The sequence below is a fragment of the Meles meles genome, chromosome 11 (genome assembly GCF_922984935.1).
Source record: "Meles meles chromosome 11, mMelMel3.1 paternal haplotype, whole genome shotgun sequence".
Classification (NCBI taxonomy): domain Eukaryota; kingdom Metazoa; phylum Chordata; class Mammalia; order Carnivora; family Mustelidae; genus Meles; species Meles meles.
In genome coordinates, this window is record NC_060076.1 from 13,543,436 (window position 1) to 13,560,805 (window position 17,370).

General features: G+C 37.2%; 1 protein-coding gene across 9 annotated transcripts in view; it reads right to left on the bottom strand.

Annotated features, from left to right (window-relative positions):
- CNTRL (centriolin) overlaps positions 1–17,370 on the bottom strand; it is a 91,287-nt gene that overhangs the window by 41,673 nt on the left and 32,244 nt on the right. For 7 of the 9 annotated variants that reach the window (XM_046023358.1, XM_046023357.1, XM_046023356.1 and 4 more), the window contains 7 exons: positions 15,596–15,715; positions 15,046–15,274; positions 13,431–13,540; positions 10,910–11,104; positions 5,964–6,117; positions 4,042–4,262; positions 632–808 (listed from right to left, as the gene is read on the bottom strand). In XM_046023358.1, the coding sequence (XP_045879314.1) occupies positions 632–808; positions 4,042–4,262; positions 5,964–6,117; positions 10,910–11,104; positions 13,431–13,540; positions 15,046–15,274; positions 15,596–15,715 (1,206 nt within the window). The other 2 variants (XM_046023360.1, XM_046023361.1) reach the window with 2 other exon arrangements.

The window sequence follows — 17,370 nt, forward strand, 5'->3', positions numbered from 1 at the left end:
TCTGGGCTGTGAGACCTTTCTCTTCCGCAGTCTTCCCTAACGACCCCTCCCCTCCGACAGAATGCAATCCTGTTCTTTCTCCCACAGCGGTTTCACTACTGGACTGTCAGCTCCCCAAGGACAGTGACCACGTCTGTGCTCTTCACTGCAGCATCCACAGCAGCTGCCGTCACTGGCCAGTCAGTAAGTGGTTACTGGATGAATAATTATTCCTCTGATTTGCCGGTACAATTTAAACAAGTGGATACTTCATCCAACCGAAACAGAAAGTAGCAAAATGAAATATAACACTAACTTAAAAGAGGTCTCTCTTAACCTTGTTCTGAGAAAGAAAAACTAGAATTTATTGAATACCAACTGCCAGGTGCTTTCGAGCCCAATATTTCCCTTATCCTCACAATGACCCATTTTATAGACAAGGAGGCATTTTTCAGAGGCTCAAGAGCTATGAAGTGATTTGCATGCTCACACAAGGGCTCACAGGGGTACTATCTGAACTCAGGACATCTGACTCCAAAAATGTACTCTTCCCATCATTCCGCTTACATTATGTTAAAAAAATGTTTCATCTTACATTAAAGAAAGGCTGATACATTAACTGGATTCTAGATGGCTTTATGCCCCTACTTACCTGGCTGAACCTTCTAAGCTCTTCCAACTCCTCCTTGAGCTGGCTGGCTTCAGCATCCCGTATTTTCAGCTGAGCCTCTAGCTCAGCCTCATAGGCACTGAGATCTCCCTGGGTCTGCTGTAGGGTCACATTCACCTCATGCTGCTCCTGGAGGGCACTTTCTAGTTCTGCGAGCTCCTATAAGAATTCAGTACATTTATGGAACTCTCCCTGCTCTGCATAAGCACCTGCAAGTCATTATAAGTAACTGGAACACCGTGAACCAAATTGGCCAGCCAATGCTGGCCTGGCCCACAAAGTTTTCATTAGCAATACAATGAAACTGCAGGCTGTGCGTATCCAGGTTGGAAGACAAAATCCTGACTAAATGTAATCAGAAAAATCAGTAAGCCACCAACATGTTTTCCAAAGTAATCAGCTGTGTGACACTTTCAATGTGTCTGAATACATAAGAAGAAAAGAGAGGGGATAAAACGTAAGGCCTAGGGGCGCCTGGGTGGCTCAGTGGGTTAAGCCACTGCCTTTGGCTCGGGTCATGATCTCAGGGTCCTGAGATCGAGTCCCATGTCGGGCTCTTTGCTCAGTGGGAGCCTGCTTCCTTCTCTCTCTCTCTGCCTGCCTCTCTGTCTATTTGTGATCTCGCTCTGTCAAATAAATAAATAAAATCTTTAAAAAAAACAAAAAACAAAAAAAAAGTAAGGCCTATTTTCCATCAGACACTGGAACAAACATTTTCATATTTACTCTTTCATCGTATCTTCAAAGCTACTGTGTAAGGCACAGTCATATCTCCATTTTACAGAAGAGGAACTGGAGAATGAACATCTAAGTAAATTGCACAGGGCTGTGTAGCTTAAAGAAGATAGGATATGAACCCAGATGTCTGACTGCAAAAACCACATCCTTTCAATTAAACCACAGCATGTTCATTTATTAGAAGAACAAAATGGGATTAGCACTCTCTAATCTAATTAAGGATGATCGAATAATTTGAATGAATGCTGACAAGAATGTAAGTACATATTGATTAGTGTACTGTAGTTCTGATTCATTTTAGTCCATCGGTTTTGTTTTTTATCTCAGCTTTTATCTATTTATTTGGGATCTTGAATAACTAGATCAAACTATGCTAACTTAAAGAGGAGGATCTTGTGATGGGAACTTCTATAGAAGGATTTCTCAGGGGTGGTCCAAAAACCACTTGGCATCTTAATTATTTGGGTTGCTTGTACAAAATGCAAATTCTACTTATAACTAACAAAGGTCCAGAGTATATAAAGAATTCCTGCAAGTTATTAAGAAAAAGACAGACAATCCAATAGAAAAATGGGCACAAAGTATGAATAGGGAATTCACTGAAGAGGAAGTCTGAATAGCAAATAAACAAAGGGAAGGTGCCCAGTCTTTCAGAAATCAAAGGAAAATGCAGTTATAACAAGATATGAGTTTACATGGAACACAGAGGAACAAGTTAAACCATAGAAAACAACAGAACAGTTCAGCATGTGGGACACTCTACAGGACCACAAGCCTGGCTTCTACACACACATCTGTATGCACAGCTGCCAAAGACATTCTTGGCACGACTGGGAAAACTTGAATACAGTTCAGATATTAGATGACAGGGAATTATTATTAATTTTTCTAGGTATAAAAATGGCACTGTAGTGATGTAGGAAAATGTCCTAATTTTTAAGAGATGTGTACTTAAGAGATATGTCTTGATGTTTGCAACTTTCAAATAACTCAAGGGCAAAAAAAAAAAATACAGCAAAATATTTTTTGAATCTAGAAGAACACACAGATTTCACTGAACTATTCTTTTAAATTCTTATAAATTTAAATTTTTATAGATTCTTTGAAATTCCTGTAATATTCTTATAAATGTGAAATTTTCATTAAAAAAGATACCATTTCAAACTCAGCAGACTGGCAAACACTAAGACTGACAAAAAGTTAAATTTGCTGAATTTGATAATTATTCTGTGTTAGATACTCTATGGTAGAAAATGTCCCTGTTCCTAGGAAACACATGATGAAATATTTTGGAGCTAAGGAGGGTGATGTCCACAACTAATTCTCAAATGGTGAGAAAAATTTTTATACAAAAACATGTAAAAATTATGTATGAAAGAGAAAACAAGTGTAGCAAAATATTAATTGATGACTCTAAATGCAAGGTATAGTGTTATCTGTATTATTCTTCTAACTCTCCTAAAATTTAAAATTATTTCAAAATAAAAGCTTAACAAAAGTCGGATAACACTAAGGCGTTGGCAAGGATGTGCTATAGTGCCAGCGCTGGCATCGCTGGAGTAGAAACTGACTGAATCCCTGTGGGTGGTAATTTGACAACGTCTAGTAAAACTGAGGAGGGCACATACCCTCTGACTTATGTTCCAATCTTGAACATAGTCCCCCATGCTCAAGATGTGTGCAAGGATGTTACATTCAACATTATAATAGCAAAGACCAGAAACCACCTAAATATTCTCCAAGAGGAGAATGAATCAGCAATAAATTTGTGAGTACCTATAATGGAGTGCTATATACACTAATAAAAATAAACAAACTAGAGCTACATGCATCATTGTGTATAATTCCCCAAAACATAAACAGGAAGGAAGAAAAAAAGTGGGCCAAAGAATACGCACACATCTTTTATATAAATCTTAAAATTATGCAAAACAATGCCACATATTGCTTATGGATGGCTACATATATAATAAAAGAGATGCAGGGAAGTAAGTGTATTCAAGATTTTGTTACCTCTGTATGGAGGTACGCAGAGGGTTTCATATCTGCAATGTTTTATTTCTTAAGCTGAGTTTAGAGTACATGGTGTTAAATATAATTTTTGACATTTTTGTCTGCCTGAGAATTTTTGTAGTATTAAATATATGAACTCAAACTTCCAGAGCAAGTCCTACTAGGGACGAAATCTGGGAATCTGGGTTCTTATGCATAATGTCACACAACTGAAACAGATCATGTGAGATTTCTATAAATGAGTGGCAATAAACCAGGTACGGAAGGGTAGAGTTTAGAACACTGTGTCTTGTTTTGTAAAATAAAGCTAAAATTATGAATAATAATAAGAATCAGAAAATTATGTTGTGCTTAATTCTGGTGTACAAGTAACAAAATACGAACACTTAATGCAGCAACTGTAATAGCTATAATTTCCTATTTGTTATAGTTCTTTGATAACAACACGTTTCAGGGGGAGCGACTCAGCTGGAATAATCTTCCTTTTCTTGGTAAAGGAAAATAATGATTCCAAGTGTTTTACGAAAGGGAAAAACCTCATTAAATAATCATTAATACTTTTTGTCACTTCAAATTACACGGTTGCTAACTTCCAATCACCTACTTCTGAGGCTGAGGAAACAGGCAAAAAGAAATCATACCTTCCTCATATTTTCTGCATCTATGGCCACTATTTCCAGTTGGTCCCTCTCCTGCTCGACCTCACTCAGTCTCTGCAGCAATGTCTCCTTCTCATCCTGTAGCTTTCTGCACTCGTTCTGGGCCTGAGCGGCCTGGCCTTTGACAGTCTCCAGGTATTCTTGCAACCCACTGATGACACTTTCTAAATCCTTCTTCAGGGCTTCATTTGCTGCTATTTGACCTACACAAAATGGAAAAAGGCAAGGTGATAATGTATATAAGAAAATGCTTTCAAGATACAGAATTACTGCACTTCGTCTCCTTAGTTGTTACTGGCTAAGAAAGAAATTCTAAGCTTTCAATGATTTTGCACTATCTTGTTTTTCTTTTTTCTTTTTTTTTTTTTTAAAGATTGAGCCCGATGCAGGGCTCGATCCCAGGACCCTGAGATCATGACCTGGGCTGAAAGCAGAGGCTTTAACCCACTGAGCCACCCACGCACCCCACTTGTTTTTCTTTTTCAAGATAAAATGATCATTTTCCCTCTATTATCCACAGTACAGGAGTATTAACTAGCTATAGAATAAAAGCAATATAGTCAATGGGCATTGCTTATGAAATGCTCAATTCAGGCTGTTAGAAGTTTAAAATAAAATAATGAAGGGGCGCCTGCCTGGCTCAGTGGATTAAGCCTCTGCCTTTGGCTCAGGTCATGATCTCAGGGTCCTGGGATCGAGCCCCACATCGGGTTCTTAGCACACTGGGGAGCCTGCTTCCCCCCTCTCACTGCCTGCCTCTCTGCCTACTTGTGATCTCTCTCTCTCTCTCTGTTAAATAAATAAATAAAGTCTTAAAAAAAAACAAGACAAAACAAAAAAGGTTCCCAATATTTCAATTAAAAAAAAAGAAAAATAATGAAAATAAACTTTTCCTGGGTGGAAACTTTTCCTGGGTGGTTCTGTCATTAAGCATCTGCCTTCAGCTCAGGTCATGATCCCAGGGTCCTGATCAAGCCCTGCATCAGGCTCCCTGCTCAGCAAGAAGCCTGCTTCTTCCTCTCCCACTCCTTCTGCTTGTGTTCCCTCTCTCCCTGTCTCTCTCGGTCAAAAAAATTAAAAAGTTAAAAATATTAAATAAAACTTCCCAAGTAAACAATGAAAAATGTTCAACAAAACTGTGAGCCCTTGCTGCTAGATAAACAAAACAAAACCACTCAACATACAAGACTAATCCAAGATGGGCAGCATAAACATGTAACTTGGAGACTTACAAAAAACCCCAAACCACATATTGGGAACCATGTATTGGGAACCTACTGTGTGCCAGGCACTTTATGAACATGACCTCATTTAATCTTCCCAACAGTAACCGAGACAGAAATAACTTGTCCCAGGTCCCATGGCTGATAATGGCAAAATGGGAACTGGGCTCTTTTTACCCCATCCTGGGCCCTCACCACTACAACCTGTATTATCTTCCTCTTCCACGTCTCTTCCGAGTATGGCAATGTCACAATCTAAATCTGCACTGCAAATGTAGATCCTAAAATTCTTTCCACACTCTCCTTAGAACTAGACACTGAATGCCCTGGTGTCAACAGGCTCTTTGTTTCTGAAAGGATTATACGCTTTGGACAAAGACAATGACATGCCAGAGCTTATCGTGATCATGTACTGACTTCTGGCCTACCGAATGCAATGACCTGACTCACTAGGAAATCAATGCAACAAGACTAAAACCAAAAGATGTTTTACTTATAGTAAACATTTTTGGGTACTCTGCAAATATTTCCCATCAAACACTGGTATGAACAGCTGAAGCATATTCAGCTAATATCTGGATTAATGCCTGCCGTGGTGTCATCTGTCTTTTGTTAATACTGAAGCATCTTAAAGGTTTAAATTAAATACTGATTTACTGTAAATCATACTTAAATTCTCACCTTCAGTAAGCTGTTGTTCAAGGTCCTTAATCTCTTCAGTTTCTTTGGCAATTCTAGAAAGTATCTCATCCAGACGGCTTTCAAGTTGTTTGTACTGCTTATTCATAATGTCAAGCTGTTGTTCTTTACCTCTTTTCTGGGCCTTCATATGGCACTGAATTGAAAAGAAATCAGCAAAATCCTGAGTCCCTTAAACTCGTTTAAAAAGAATAATGCTTAACATTTCTAAAGGAAGAATGGAAAATAAAATGTAACAATTTGAGTCTGTGCCAGGCCCTTTGTTGTTTTCACACAGGTAGTTTTCATTTAAACCTCAGGATAACTTGATCTGGAAATCATCCCCATTACACAGATATGACAACTGAAGATCAAGGAGGTTAAATTTAAATGATTTTTCCAAGGGCATACCTATTAGGTAATTGTAGCCAAGTTCAATGTTCCTGGAACTGCACGCATCTTTTAACGAGGTTTCAAAAAAGTTAATTATATATACACATATATCCATAGAAAATTACTATATTCCAAAATGTTAACAAGAATATACATGGAAAGCGCCTGGGTGGCTCAGTCAGTTAAGCCTCTGCCTTTAGCTCAGGTCATGATCCCAGGGTCCTGGGCTGGAGCCCACCTCTCCCTCTCGCTTTGCCTGATGCTTCCCCACTTGCGCTTTCTCTGTCAAATAAATAAATAAAATCTTAAAAAAAAATTTTTTTTTATATTTTTATTTTATTTATCAGAGAGAAGGAGAGAGAGAGAGCACACAGGCAGGCAGAGGTGGAGAGAGAAGCAGGCTCCCTGCCGAGCAAGGAGACCATGCGGGACTCGATCCCAGGACCCTAGGATCATGACCCGAGCCGAAGGCAGCGGCTTAACCCACTGAACCACCCAGGCATCCCTAAAAAAAAAAAATTCTTTAAAAAAGAATGATATCTGGGTGGAGGAATAACACCCAGTTATCTTTTTTTCTTTTTTAGGAGTATGTTTAATATTTTAAAAATTTTATAATAGTCTTATCTTTTTAATCAAAATCACATTAAACATACTTTTAAAAAAGGTTTCTTAAGGAAAAATAAAGGGGGCGCCTGGGTGGCTCAGTGGGTTAAAGCCTCTGCCTTCGGCTCGGGTTATGATCTCAGGGTCCTGGGATCGAGCCCCGCATCGGGCTCTCTGCTCCACAGAGAGCCTGCTTCCTCCTCTCTCTCTGCCTGCCTCTCTGCCTACTTGTGATCTCTCTCTCTCTGTCAAATAAATAAAATCTTTAAAAAAAAAAAAAAAAGGAAAAATAAAGACATGGAAGAAATACTTACTAGGAATTGAGGTTTATTCTCAATTCCTTATACAAAGAAACACTTTATTTTTCAGTTTGATAAACAAGGGGATGAGAGAAACCTCCAAGACCATTCAGCCCAATGAGCCTCAAGATGGAGGGCCCTCCAGAGGCACACTCCTCTATTTTGACATATACCCATGGTAGAAAACAGAGCTTTCCTGTACTCACACAACTACTCACACTGTGACAGCCATGCATTTGGGAGCTACAGTAAACTCAAAAGACTAGATTTATTTTCAGGTGTGCTCAAGGGAAAAAACCTGAGAACCAAATGATCTAGTTTAACTCTTCCTTTTACATGTGAAAAAACTGATTCTCAGCTCTACCAGTGACCTGCCCAGGTCTGCTCAGAGACAACCGTTCCTATGGAGACAAAATAATTCCCTCACATTCACACCCTTGTGCCTCAGGATCAGAGGAACAGAACAATAAAACAAGAGAAAGTTATCAGGAGAAACAACTCCATCACAGTCAGAACCAACTCCAAGCTCTCAAGTCTAGTACTCATTTGATTATAAAAGAATTTTTTAGATGTTCTGCTGCCTCCAAAGACAAGAAAGAAAAGTCCCTTCATTTTTAAGGAACAATGAATGGCAGGCTGCTCAGAACGTTTCTGTTACACGATTGTAAAACTTGATGGGATTTTCAAAACTCTTCTTTCCCTGCCTTCCCCGAATACCCATCTGAAATCTTTCTGAGAAGGTAACTGCAGATACCTCCTCAAATTCTAAATAAGTTTAGGATTTTAAAAATTTTAAAAAACAAAAAACAACCCTGCCTTCATGTCTCCATCATTAAATCTTTAAAATTCACCATTAAAAATTCCACTGAAATCTCTTTACAGGCAGGACCAAAAAAAGGCTCAATGCCAATGATCTGCATTAAGCACATGGGATCAAAAGTACATTCTGCGATTTTTCATGACCATGGAGCTCACAAACCAGTTATAAAAACAGGAACTTACATCTCTGACTCCTCCTCCTTTCAAGTCTTTTGCACAAAGAGAGAGAAAATCGTCATACCTTAACTTAAAATGAGCCGTTGAGAACAGGGAAATTGTGGGCGGAGAGCTTTCTAAAGCTGTTTTCAAATTCACGTGCACTTCCCTCTCTGACAGCCACATTTTTGTAAGCGCCTTCCAACCTCACTTCCCAGAGCTTCAAACCACATTCCTGGCGGAGAGTGAGCGGCAGCCCAGCCCATCCAATCACGAGCAGCCTCTGCAGGCAGGCCCCACCCTCCATGCTTTAAATCACAACACAGGAAGCTCCCAAAGGCCAATCACACACAACCTTTGCAACAGATTACTACAGGCTGATTGCCCACAGAGAACAGTTAGTTACCTTTCGCTTCCACGGGGCATTACCAGGTAGGAAAGAACAGCACAAATCTTCTTTTATTGTTTGCTGCTGTGGTGTTTGTGCCTCTAGCTATGTACATTTTTTATAGCTAAAATAGGATTTGATTTTTAAATAGTACTTTTTCCTTCTGAAACCTAGTTAGATGCTTCTGTTTGTTGAAAACTTGACTGGTTTGGCTCTGAGCTAATTTTAAAAATAATTAATCTCTGTGGTCCTGTAATTCTCTTGTGGGGAAAGGATCACTGCTGGATCACAGCATGGGCTCAGCCTCTTCCTATAAGGTGAATTTAGGAAATCACTTAATCTTTTAAAACCACATTTTCATCTTCAAATTAAAAAAAAAAAAAAAGTCACCAATCCTGCAGATGCTGTGATGAAGTTCCTCACCAGTGTATGCAAAACCCCCAGCATCATGGAAGACTTCAATGGCACCTAATGTGTTTGTTCTTCATCATATCTCAGAGTCACATTATGTTTTCTAATCTCTCAAGCTTTTACTTTTAAATTTTATTTGCTATTCAGAGAAGCACTTTATCTGGTTAGATAGTAAAAGTTAACTGAATAAAAGTCTGTCTCCATCCATAGAAAAATATGAAGGGACCCCACACTTGATTCTTTCCCTTTTGCTAAAATGTTACATTCTGTAGAATGTGATGCCTAACAGGAGCCTAATACCAGCCAAGAAGGTGACTTTGCACAACCTAGAAAAAGATGCTCCCTCTGGGTGAACAAATTAAAGAGACACCCTCTGGTGCTTTGACTAAAGCTGTAACCTTAAAAACAAACCGTTAGTCATTTTAACCATACCAAAAAGGAACCTCAAATCAGATTTGTATGTTTCATCCCCACTAACAGAGATTGACTACCTTCAAAATGTGGATTCCATTCCTGTTTCTCATTTAACTCCTCTCTGTATGTAATTCTTTATAGAAATCCAGGAGGATTAGACACCCTGTCTGCCAAGAATGTCAAAGTCACTTGTTAAAAGCAAACATACAATCTAGGTTCTAAGTAGACTCATAGATCACAGAACTGGAGGAAGCAGCAAAGGCGCTTCAGGTAGTGCCTATAGGCTGGGTTCTTTCCTACCTTCCCAGATGCAAACACTCATAAGCACAGGGCTGGCCCCTGGGAATTCAGGTAATAGTACGATATAGTTCCTGTCCTTAGGAGCCTTACATAGGGTGGCAGACTTCCAAATAAATTAATGCAAGAAGGCAAGATATTATTGACCATATTTTACACATTACTAAAAATCTAATTTTTCATATAACAAAAATTCTTTAAAATAATCAAGTCCTCTTTTAGTTTCAATTTTAATACTTAGTTTTAAGCTTTTGTTAGAAAAGACCTTATTTCTGTGAATGATAAGGTTACCTTTTGTCAGAATTAGCTAACCTGCAAAAAAAATTTACCTATGATATTTTATTGTAATATTTAAAAGGATAATCAAATAACTTGACAAGCATTTAAAGTAATGATAGTGCATTGTCCTTACCATGTTAAATTCTCTGAAATCAGAGATTTTTAAAGTTCTTTGTAAAATAACCTTATTATTCAAAGTATAGCAGTGAAATATGCAGGAAGTATTTTTACTAATATTTTTACAAATACTGGGTAAAAAGTAAGCCATTAGTAAGACTTCTTAGAGACAGAGACAAGAACCTACTCCATCATGCAGCCACTGGACCACCTCTGGCCACATATTAGGAAGACACACTCTAGAGAAGTGTTTCCTTATTAAGAACAAAACAAAACAATATGAAACAACAAAGAGCTTTAATGTAATATTTGCATAAAGGATTAAAAAAGAGGTAGAGAAAGGACTCTAAATCCCTTTCAGCTCTCCCATATCACCACCTTGCTCTTAAGAAAACAAAGCAATAAAAGAGAAAGGGTAAGAGGTTTGGACAGCACCATGGAGCAGGCTTCTCTTGCTTTGAAATATAGTAATATTCAGTCACTTAAAAAAAATGCATCTACCATTCTACTGAAAGCCATCTCTTTCAAGTCTTAGGTTTTGTTTTCAACACAGAGATATATTTCTATATATAAGTATAAATGCACATATGTTATGTATATATAGACATACAGATATATATGATACATACACATAAACATATCACTCAAATTTGTGCATTAAACTGAAAGACTTTCAGAAAGAATTCTGAGGCTAAAAATGAGGAGATATAATTTCTAGATGGAATGATATTCTAGTCCCTATAGAACAAGCCAAAATCTCTTCATTTACTTACATGTTTTGGGTCTCTGGAATCCACGCTATCTATGGCTATTTGCAGTTCCTTGATCTCATTCTGCTTTTCAGCAATTTCTTGCCTTTGCTTTTCCATCTGCGTTTCTAGATCCACAGCTTCCTGGCGTAATTTATTGAGAAGCTGTATCCTACCACTCAACTGCTTGAGAAGAAGGTCTCTCTCCGATTCTGAAACCTAATTCCCCGATACCCCAACATACAATTAACAGAGGATAGCAACAGTGATTTACAACCTTAAAAAAAAACTTCTAAAATTTAGAAGGTATTCTGTGCTCCGCCAGTTTTTGAAATAAAGGTAAAATGTAGAAGCCATCTAGGCATTCCATTCATATCTTATACTTTTATCCTTATTACGTGCGGAAAATCTTATAGAAGTTTATGTATTCCATAAGAATAGGTAAAAATGAAGTTGTCATTCTAGTATAAGCAACTTGTAAATTATTAATAGAAATAGTAACCATAATATTAACGGTAGTTGACTTTATATAGCACTTACCCTTGTTATAAGCATGTCAAGCAAATCAATAGTGTAATGAAAAATTGAGGCTTACATGTACTCATTTAAAATAACTTTTTTCGGCCCTATGCTCAGAGGTTAGAGCACTGGTCTTGTAAAATAACTTTTATCAAGCACATTTTGTAAGCATCCATTTATTTAAAAATTATGTACATTATTTATAAAAACATTTTTTAAATTATTAAAATCATTCTTGATGGCTCCCTGTACTTCAACTCCCACTTTCAATCCATTTTCTTTTAAGCTTTTATTTACTGATGTAATCTCTATACCCCATGTGGGGCTTGAACTCATGACCCCAAGATTAAGAGTCCAATGCTCCTCCAGCTGAACCAGGTAGGCACCCCTTAATCCATTTGTAAGTCTGATCGGTTCACCTGCCAAATTTTGCTGACAGTTTATTTCCATCCACATCCACTGGCCCCCAGCCTAGGCCATTACCATCTCTTGCCTGTACTGAAGAACAGCCCCACAGAAGATTCACCCATCTCCCTCACCCCACTTCACTCTCAGGCAGTAGCTAGAGTGACCTTATAAAAATACATACAAGATCAGCCATTCCACTACCTCGTGTCCTTCAAAAGCTTCCCATTACCTTCAGACTAAAATTCAAATGCCTTACTCTCTACCATAGGACAGCCTATGAAGCCTGTCATAATCTTGGACCTCATCTTCCACACACTCTCCCCCCACCGTCAGCAGAGAAATCTTTTGTGTGAAGGTTTTTGCACCCGCTGTCACCTCTACCTGGAATACTCGGTCCCCTAATGCTGCCTTGCTGGCTCCTTCACCTTCTTTGGGTTTCAGCCCAAATGTCACCTCCTCAGAGAGGCCTTTGTGGCTCCACAATCTAAATTATATCCTTTTTATGGTGTCTCCTTTCTTTTTCCTACAACACACATGTTGTTTAACTATATTTCCTTTTTCCTTTTTTTTTTTTTTTTTTTTTTAAATTCCCTATTTCGAGGCGAACCATAAGAGACTATGGACTCTGAAAAACAACCTGAGGGTTTTGAAGGGTCAGGAGTGGGAGCTTGGGGAAACAGGTGGTGGGTAATAGGGAGGGCACGTATTGCATGGAACACTGGGTGTGGTGCAAAAACAATGAATACTGTTACGCTGAAAAAATAAATAAAATGGAAAAAAAAAAATTCCCTATTTTCATGTGGGAGGGAAACAGACCTGTTTCATTCATCACTCAGGGCCCAGCCCAGTCAGGGACAAGCATATAGTAAAATTCCAATAAACTCGAATCAATTTCTAGTTACTATATAATTTTAAAATTATAATATAGTATATCTTTTCAAAGAATCGACAATTTGGACTTCACATCCTTGTTTTACCTACTATGGTGTGAATGCAGTTATAAACATAATACTGATTTTAAAAGTTGCAAATAACTAAAACCTTTTACACACTTAAAAACTCTCAAGATACTTCTTTTTAAATACTCCCTGTGCAATTACATCATGGGTTTGAGCCGCTAATTTCTTCATGACATACTTTGGTAATTTCTGAGAGTAACATCTCCATCTTTTTGTTCACCATATTTTATATCACTTACACTTTCGCTGCTTGTGTTTGATAATGTTCATGTATCTTAAAGATGTCTTCTGACTCTTAATCTAGGTCCTGGATCTTAATGGTGGGTAGTACTTAATTAAATTTGAACAGACATAACAGGAAGCATCAACCTCCCTGGGTAAAATAGACACTTTCATAATAGAGCAGACTGAATATCTCTTTTTATATAACTTAAAAGTAATTTATTTCTGTATGCTTTATGAAATGTTAATAGACTGTCATCATGAATGGAAGGAAAATGTAACTGGAAAATACTAGAACCATAACTGACGCTGAAAATTGTTACTCTGTAGTTAATTAGGCAGCACTGATTTAAAATTTGCATAACATGGTTATGAAGGGAAAAAACACATTCCATTTTTTTCATTTCCTCCTGCATTGCTACTTGGTGTTTACGTACTTTTTTAAGTTGTATAGCTTCTTCCAGCTGTTTAAATTCTTCAGTAGCTTTTAAAATTTGTTGTTCCGCCTTTTCTATTTCATCATGTAGTTCTGATAGTCGAGTTTGTGCTGCAAATTCAAAAATCATGAACACTGACACACACAAGAAAAATCCTGAATTCCCAAATTTCTACCAGACTTTTTCCCTTCACAATAACCTCTTCCTCGCAATTAAATTGTCATTATAGATTACAGAAATTCTTTAAAAATTAATTTATGATAGTTTTCCACTCAGTTAATCTCTAGAATAGTTTTATGATATGCTAGAGAACTGATCATTTTATTTGTAAGCCTTAACATAAAGAGTTTTACTTGATACATCCAACACTAAAGAGCTCTTCTGAGAGAATAAGGATTTATTCGTAAATTGCATTTACATGTCACTAAGTTATAGTTAGATTCAAGCTATTACAAAAACTCTGTGGTTAGAGTAATTACTTTATATATGGCTTCATATCAAGAAATTCACCACTGAACATGTCTTCTAGCTGGAGGTGATCTCAAATCAATTACTCGCTATCTCAAATTTCCAATTTCTCTCCTTCCCTCCCTCCCTGCCTCCTATAAAACTACGAGCTAGTCTACACATATATCTGATTTATTTCTACTTTCCTTTTCCAGAACTTTGTATAGGGTGTATGAGATGGACAACTCAGTCTCTTTTCTCAACCTCTCTCCTGGCCTTCCATGTTTTCCATTTAGCTACCAACCAAGGGAAGATGAACTGCTTCACTGGATTGGTGAGAGCCCCACAATGTGCCACGATTACTTGAGGGATACATAAACTCAGATCTGCTTTCTCCTTCCATATCCATGCAGCTCAGTGGGTAAATGGATTTAGAGTATGCCACTGGCAGGGTCTCTAAGTGCCCTCTTGGATTGACTTCTTTATGACTTGCCAGGAAGTGGTTAGATCCTTTCAATTAGATGTTTTGGGATAGGTTGGAAAGAGTCAGAAGCGGTCTTGGGCCGAAGTCTAAGGAGGGTGCACTGATCCAGCTTATCCAAAGTGCTGTTCTAGGTTTTGGCTACATGCATGGTAATCAGTAAAGTGCTTGCTACAATTATAACCAATTATATCTTTGAATGTGCAGCTCTGACAGTGGGTAGGACTTGCTGGCAGGTCAAGATTTACGCATTCTTGGATCCCCTGGACATGCTGCCCCCAAATTACTGTCAAGACCCATTCTCAACCATAACAGAAACCATTAAAAAATCATTTACTCAGGATATCTGGGTGGCTCAGTGGGTTAAGGCCTCTGCCTTCAGCTCAGGTCATGATCCCAGGGTCCTGGGATTAAAACCCACATCGGGCTCTCTGCTCTGCAGGGAGCCTGTTTCCTCCTCTCTGCCTGCCTCTCTGCCTACTTATGATCTCTGTCTGTCAAATAAATAAATAAAATCTTAAAAAAAAAATCATTTGCTCAATGAATCACTACTTTTTCAAGGCTTTTTATGTAAATAACATAATAAATACCTTTAGCATGTTTAATGAAAAGAATTATAAAACAAAATTTGCCTATATATTCAATCTTTTTATATTTTTAAAAGAATTTAAAATAACTTTTGTTAACCTGCACTTATTTTTTTTTCTTTGTCTTCCAGTTGTATGTCCAGTGATGTATGGGCTCTCAAGTTCACATGTTCATTTCTGAGTTGTGCCCCTTCATCTGGCTCCATCTTCTCGATCTTTACTGTCTGGGCATTTGCAATAATATAACTCTCTGTAGCGAACATATTTCTCTTGTATCTGGATTTGCCAATGTAAGGGCTTTCATCTGGGGTTTTATCAATTTCGACATACTAAAAACAAAATAAGTAAATATTTATGGTTCAATAAGTAATTTCTAAGCAGCCAAGTGACAATAATATGAGATAATATGGTATCAGTTGGAATCACAGATTCTCTTGCAGCTTTTTACCTCTTCTGGACACTGCTTTAACTTAGTGAACCAAAAATTCACCAATTCAACCAAAATTTAAGAAAGTGGAATGGTTATTGATAAAAGTCTCTTAAACATTTTCACCATCCGCCTTCCCCCACTCTACTCTCTGTTGGCTTTAACTTTGGATTACTAAAACGTTAAACTTTAAATAAACAAAATAAATAAAAGTTAAACTTACCTCTGATGGGTAATAATTTAGTGGTTCAAATTTGGCATCAATTTTATAAAAGGCCAATTCCTGTTCCATCTCATACTGTTTCTGACATGCCCGCATTAGTTCCACAGTCTTCTGTTTTAGCTATAGGCCCAATTTGATATGAAACAACATACAGTGTCATTAAGTTAGTATAATGGTACAATGGCATGACAAGTTCTAATCCTAACTAATAATTAGATTGTTTTAAACCCCACAGCAAATAGCAGAACATTTACAGTATTTTATCTTCATTCTAAAGTATTATAAAGAATGCAATATAAAATTATCACTTCATAAAAGATCACATAAAAGACCTTTGAAGTTTATATGCTGTTTCAGGATACAATAAATAAATATTTGAAAAATCATTTAGATTTGCTTTACCCAAATATGAAAATAATTCTGTACCAATTATTTTTAAGTACTGTATTAAGGATTTGCTTCCTGATTTTTCAATAATTAACACTAATTTAACTTACTCTGCAATGTTACTGATAGCTTCAAATTATGGATAGAGATGATATTTGAGATTAATTACAAAGGAATCACAAGAAGGAGTGAGAAGGGTGGAAAAAAGAAATTGCCTTTAATTGTACTGTTGTTCCTGCTGTATCTCAGTGTTCTGAACATTATTCTTTGTATTAGAGGATAAAGGATATGAATAAGGTCAATCAGATCCCAATATATAGCCTTAAATTTTTAATAAAGTAATTCTACAACAATTACAACTTTTTATTTATTCTTAAAATTTTTGGTGCTAGAAGAAAATAGATCATCTGATTTAATTATTTGAATTACAAATAAAGAAACTGAGTCCTGTTGGTAATTGTCTTGTCAAAAGCTACATATTAGACTAGTGGCAGAAGCTAAATATTTTATTAACTACCACTATCAGCCCCCTTCCTACTAAACTAATCCTGTGAGTTCATTTCAAAGGTCCACTAAGTGATTTTTGCCTTTTTTTAAACTACAGCATCAGATAGTAGATACCAGACAAAAAACATGCAGAAATATTTCATCAATATGAAAATGCAAGCTGAAGAGAATAAAAAAATAAATAAACATGAACATTTTACAAGGCCCAGGAACTCAAAGTCGTGCACAATTTAGCTTACAGTCATCTCCTGATTATCCACCCAAGTAGAAGTAATGCTATCCTGGATGACAGGCAGTCTTGATCTCTAATCTCACTGAATCTTTACAACTACCCTATGAAATTATAAGAACCGCACCAGGAGGTTAAATGACTTGGCCAATTTCACAGCTCATAGTGAAGAGGCAGAGTTCAATTACAAGTCTCCTGATTTCAAAATTAATACTCCATCTATTATACGATGCTGCCTTTGATGTCTTGCTGCAGGGTGTCCAGCACATTACCCATTCTGATGCTTTTACTGACTGCTTTTAAGTCAACAATCTCAAGAAAACAACTCTTAACCAACAGCATAAACTCATCTCAGGTTTTTCTTCCCAAAGATCATTGGCAGTAGGACCAAACAAAGGCAAATGTGACTGGAACCATGGACGATGTATGGACTGGCCTCTGAGGGTGAATAATATATACTCTGTGCATTTTAAAATTACCTTTGTGTCTTTTATAGTGCGAGGCTTAGCATTTAGTAAGCATTTAATAAATGTCTGCTGAAGAAATGTATAAATGAGAGCACATTAGGAGTCAAAGGACCTGGAAAGTAGGCTCGTTGCATATTAGCTGTGGATGATCAAGAGTTGACTGCAGTTAACACATTTACCAATAA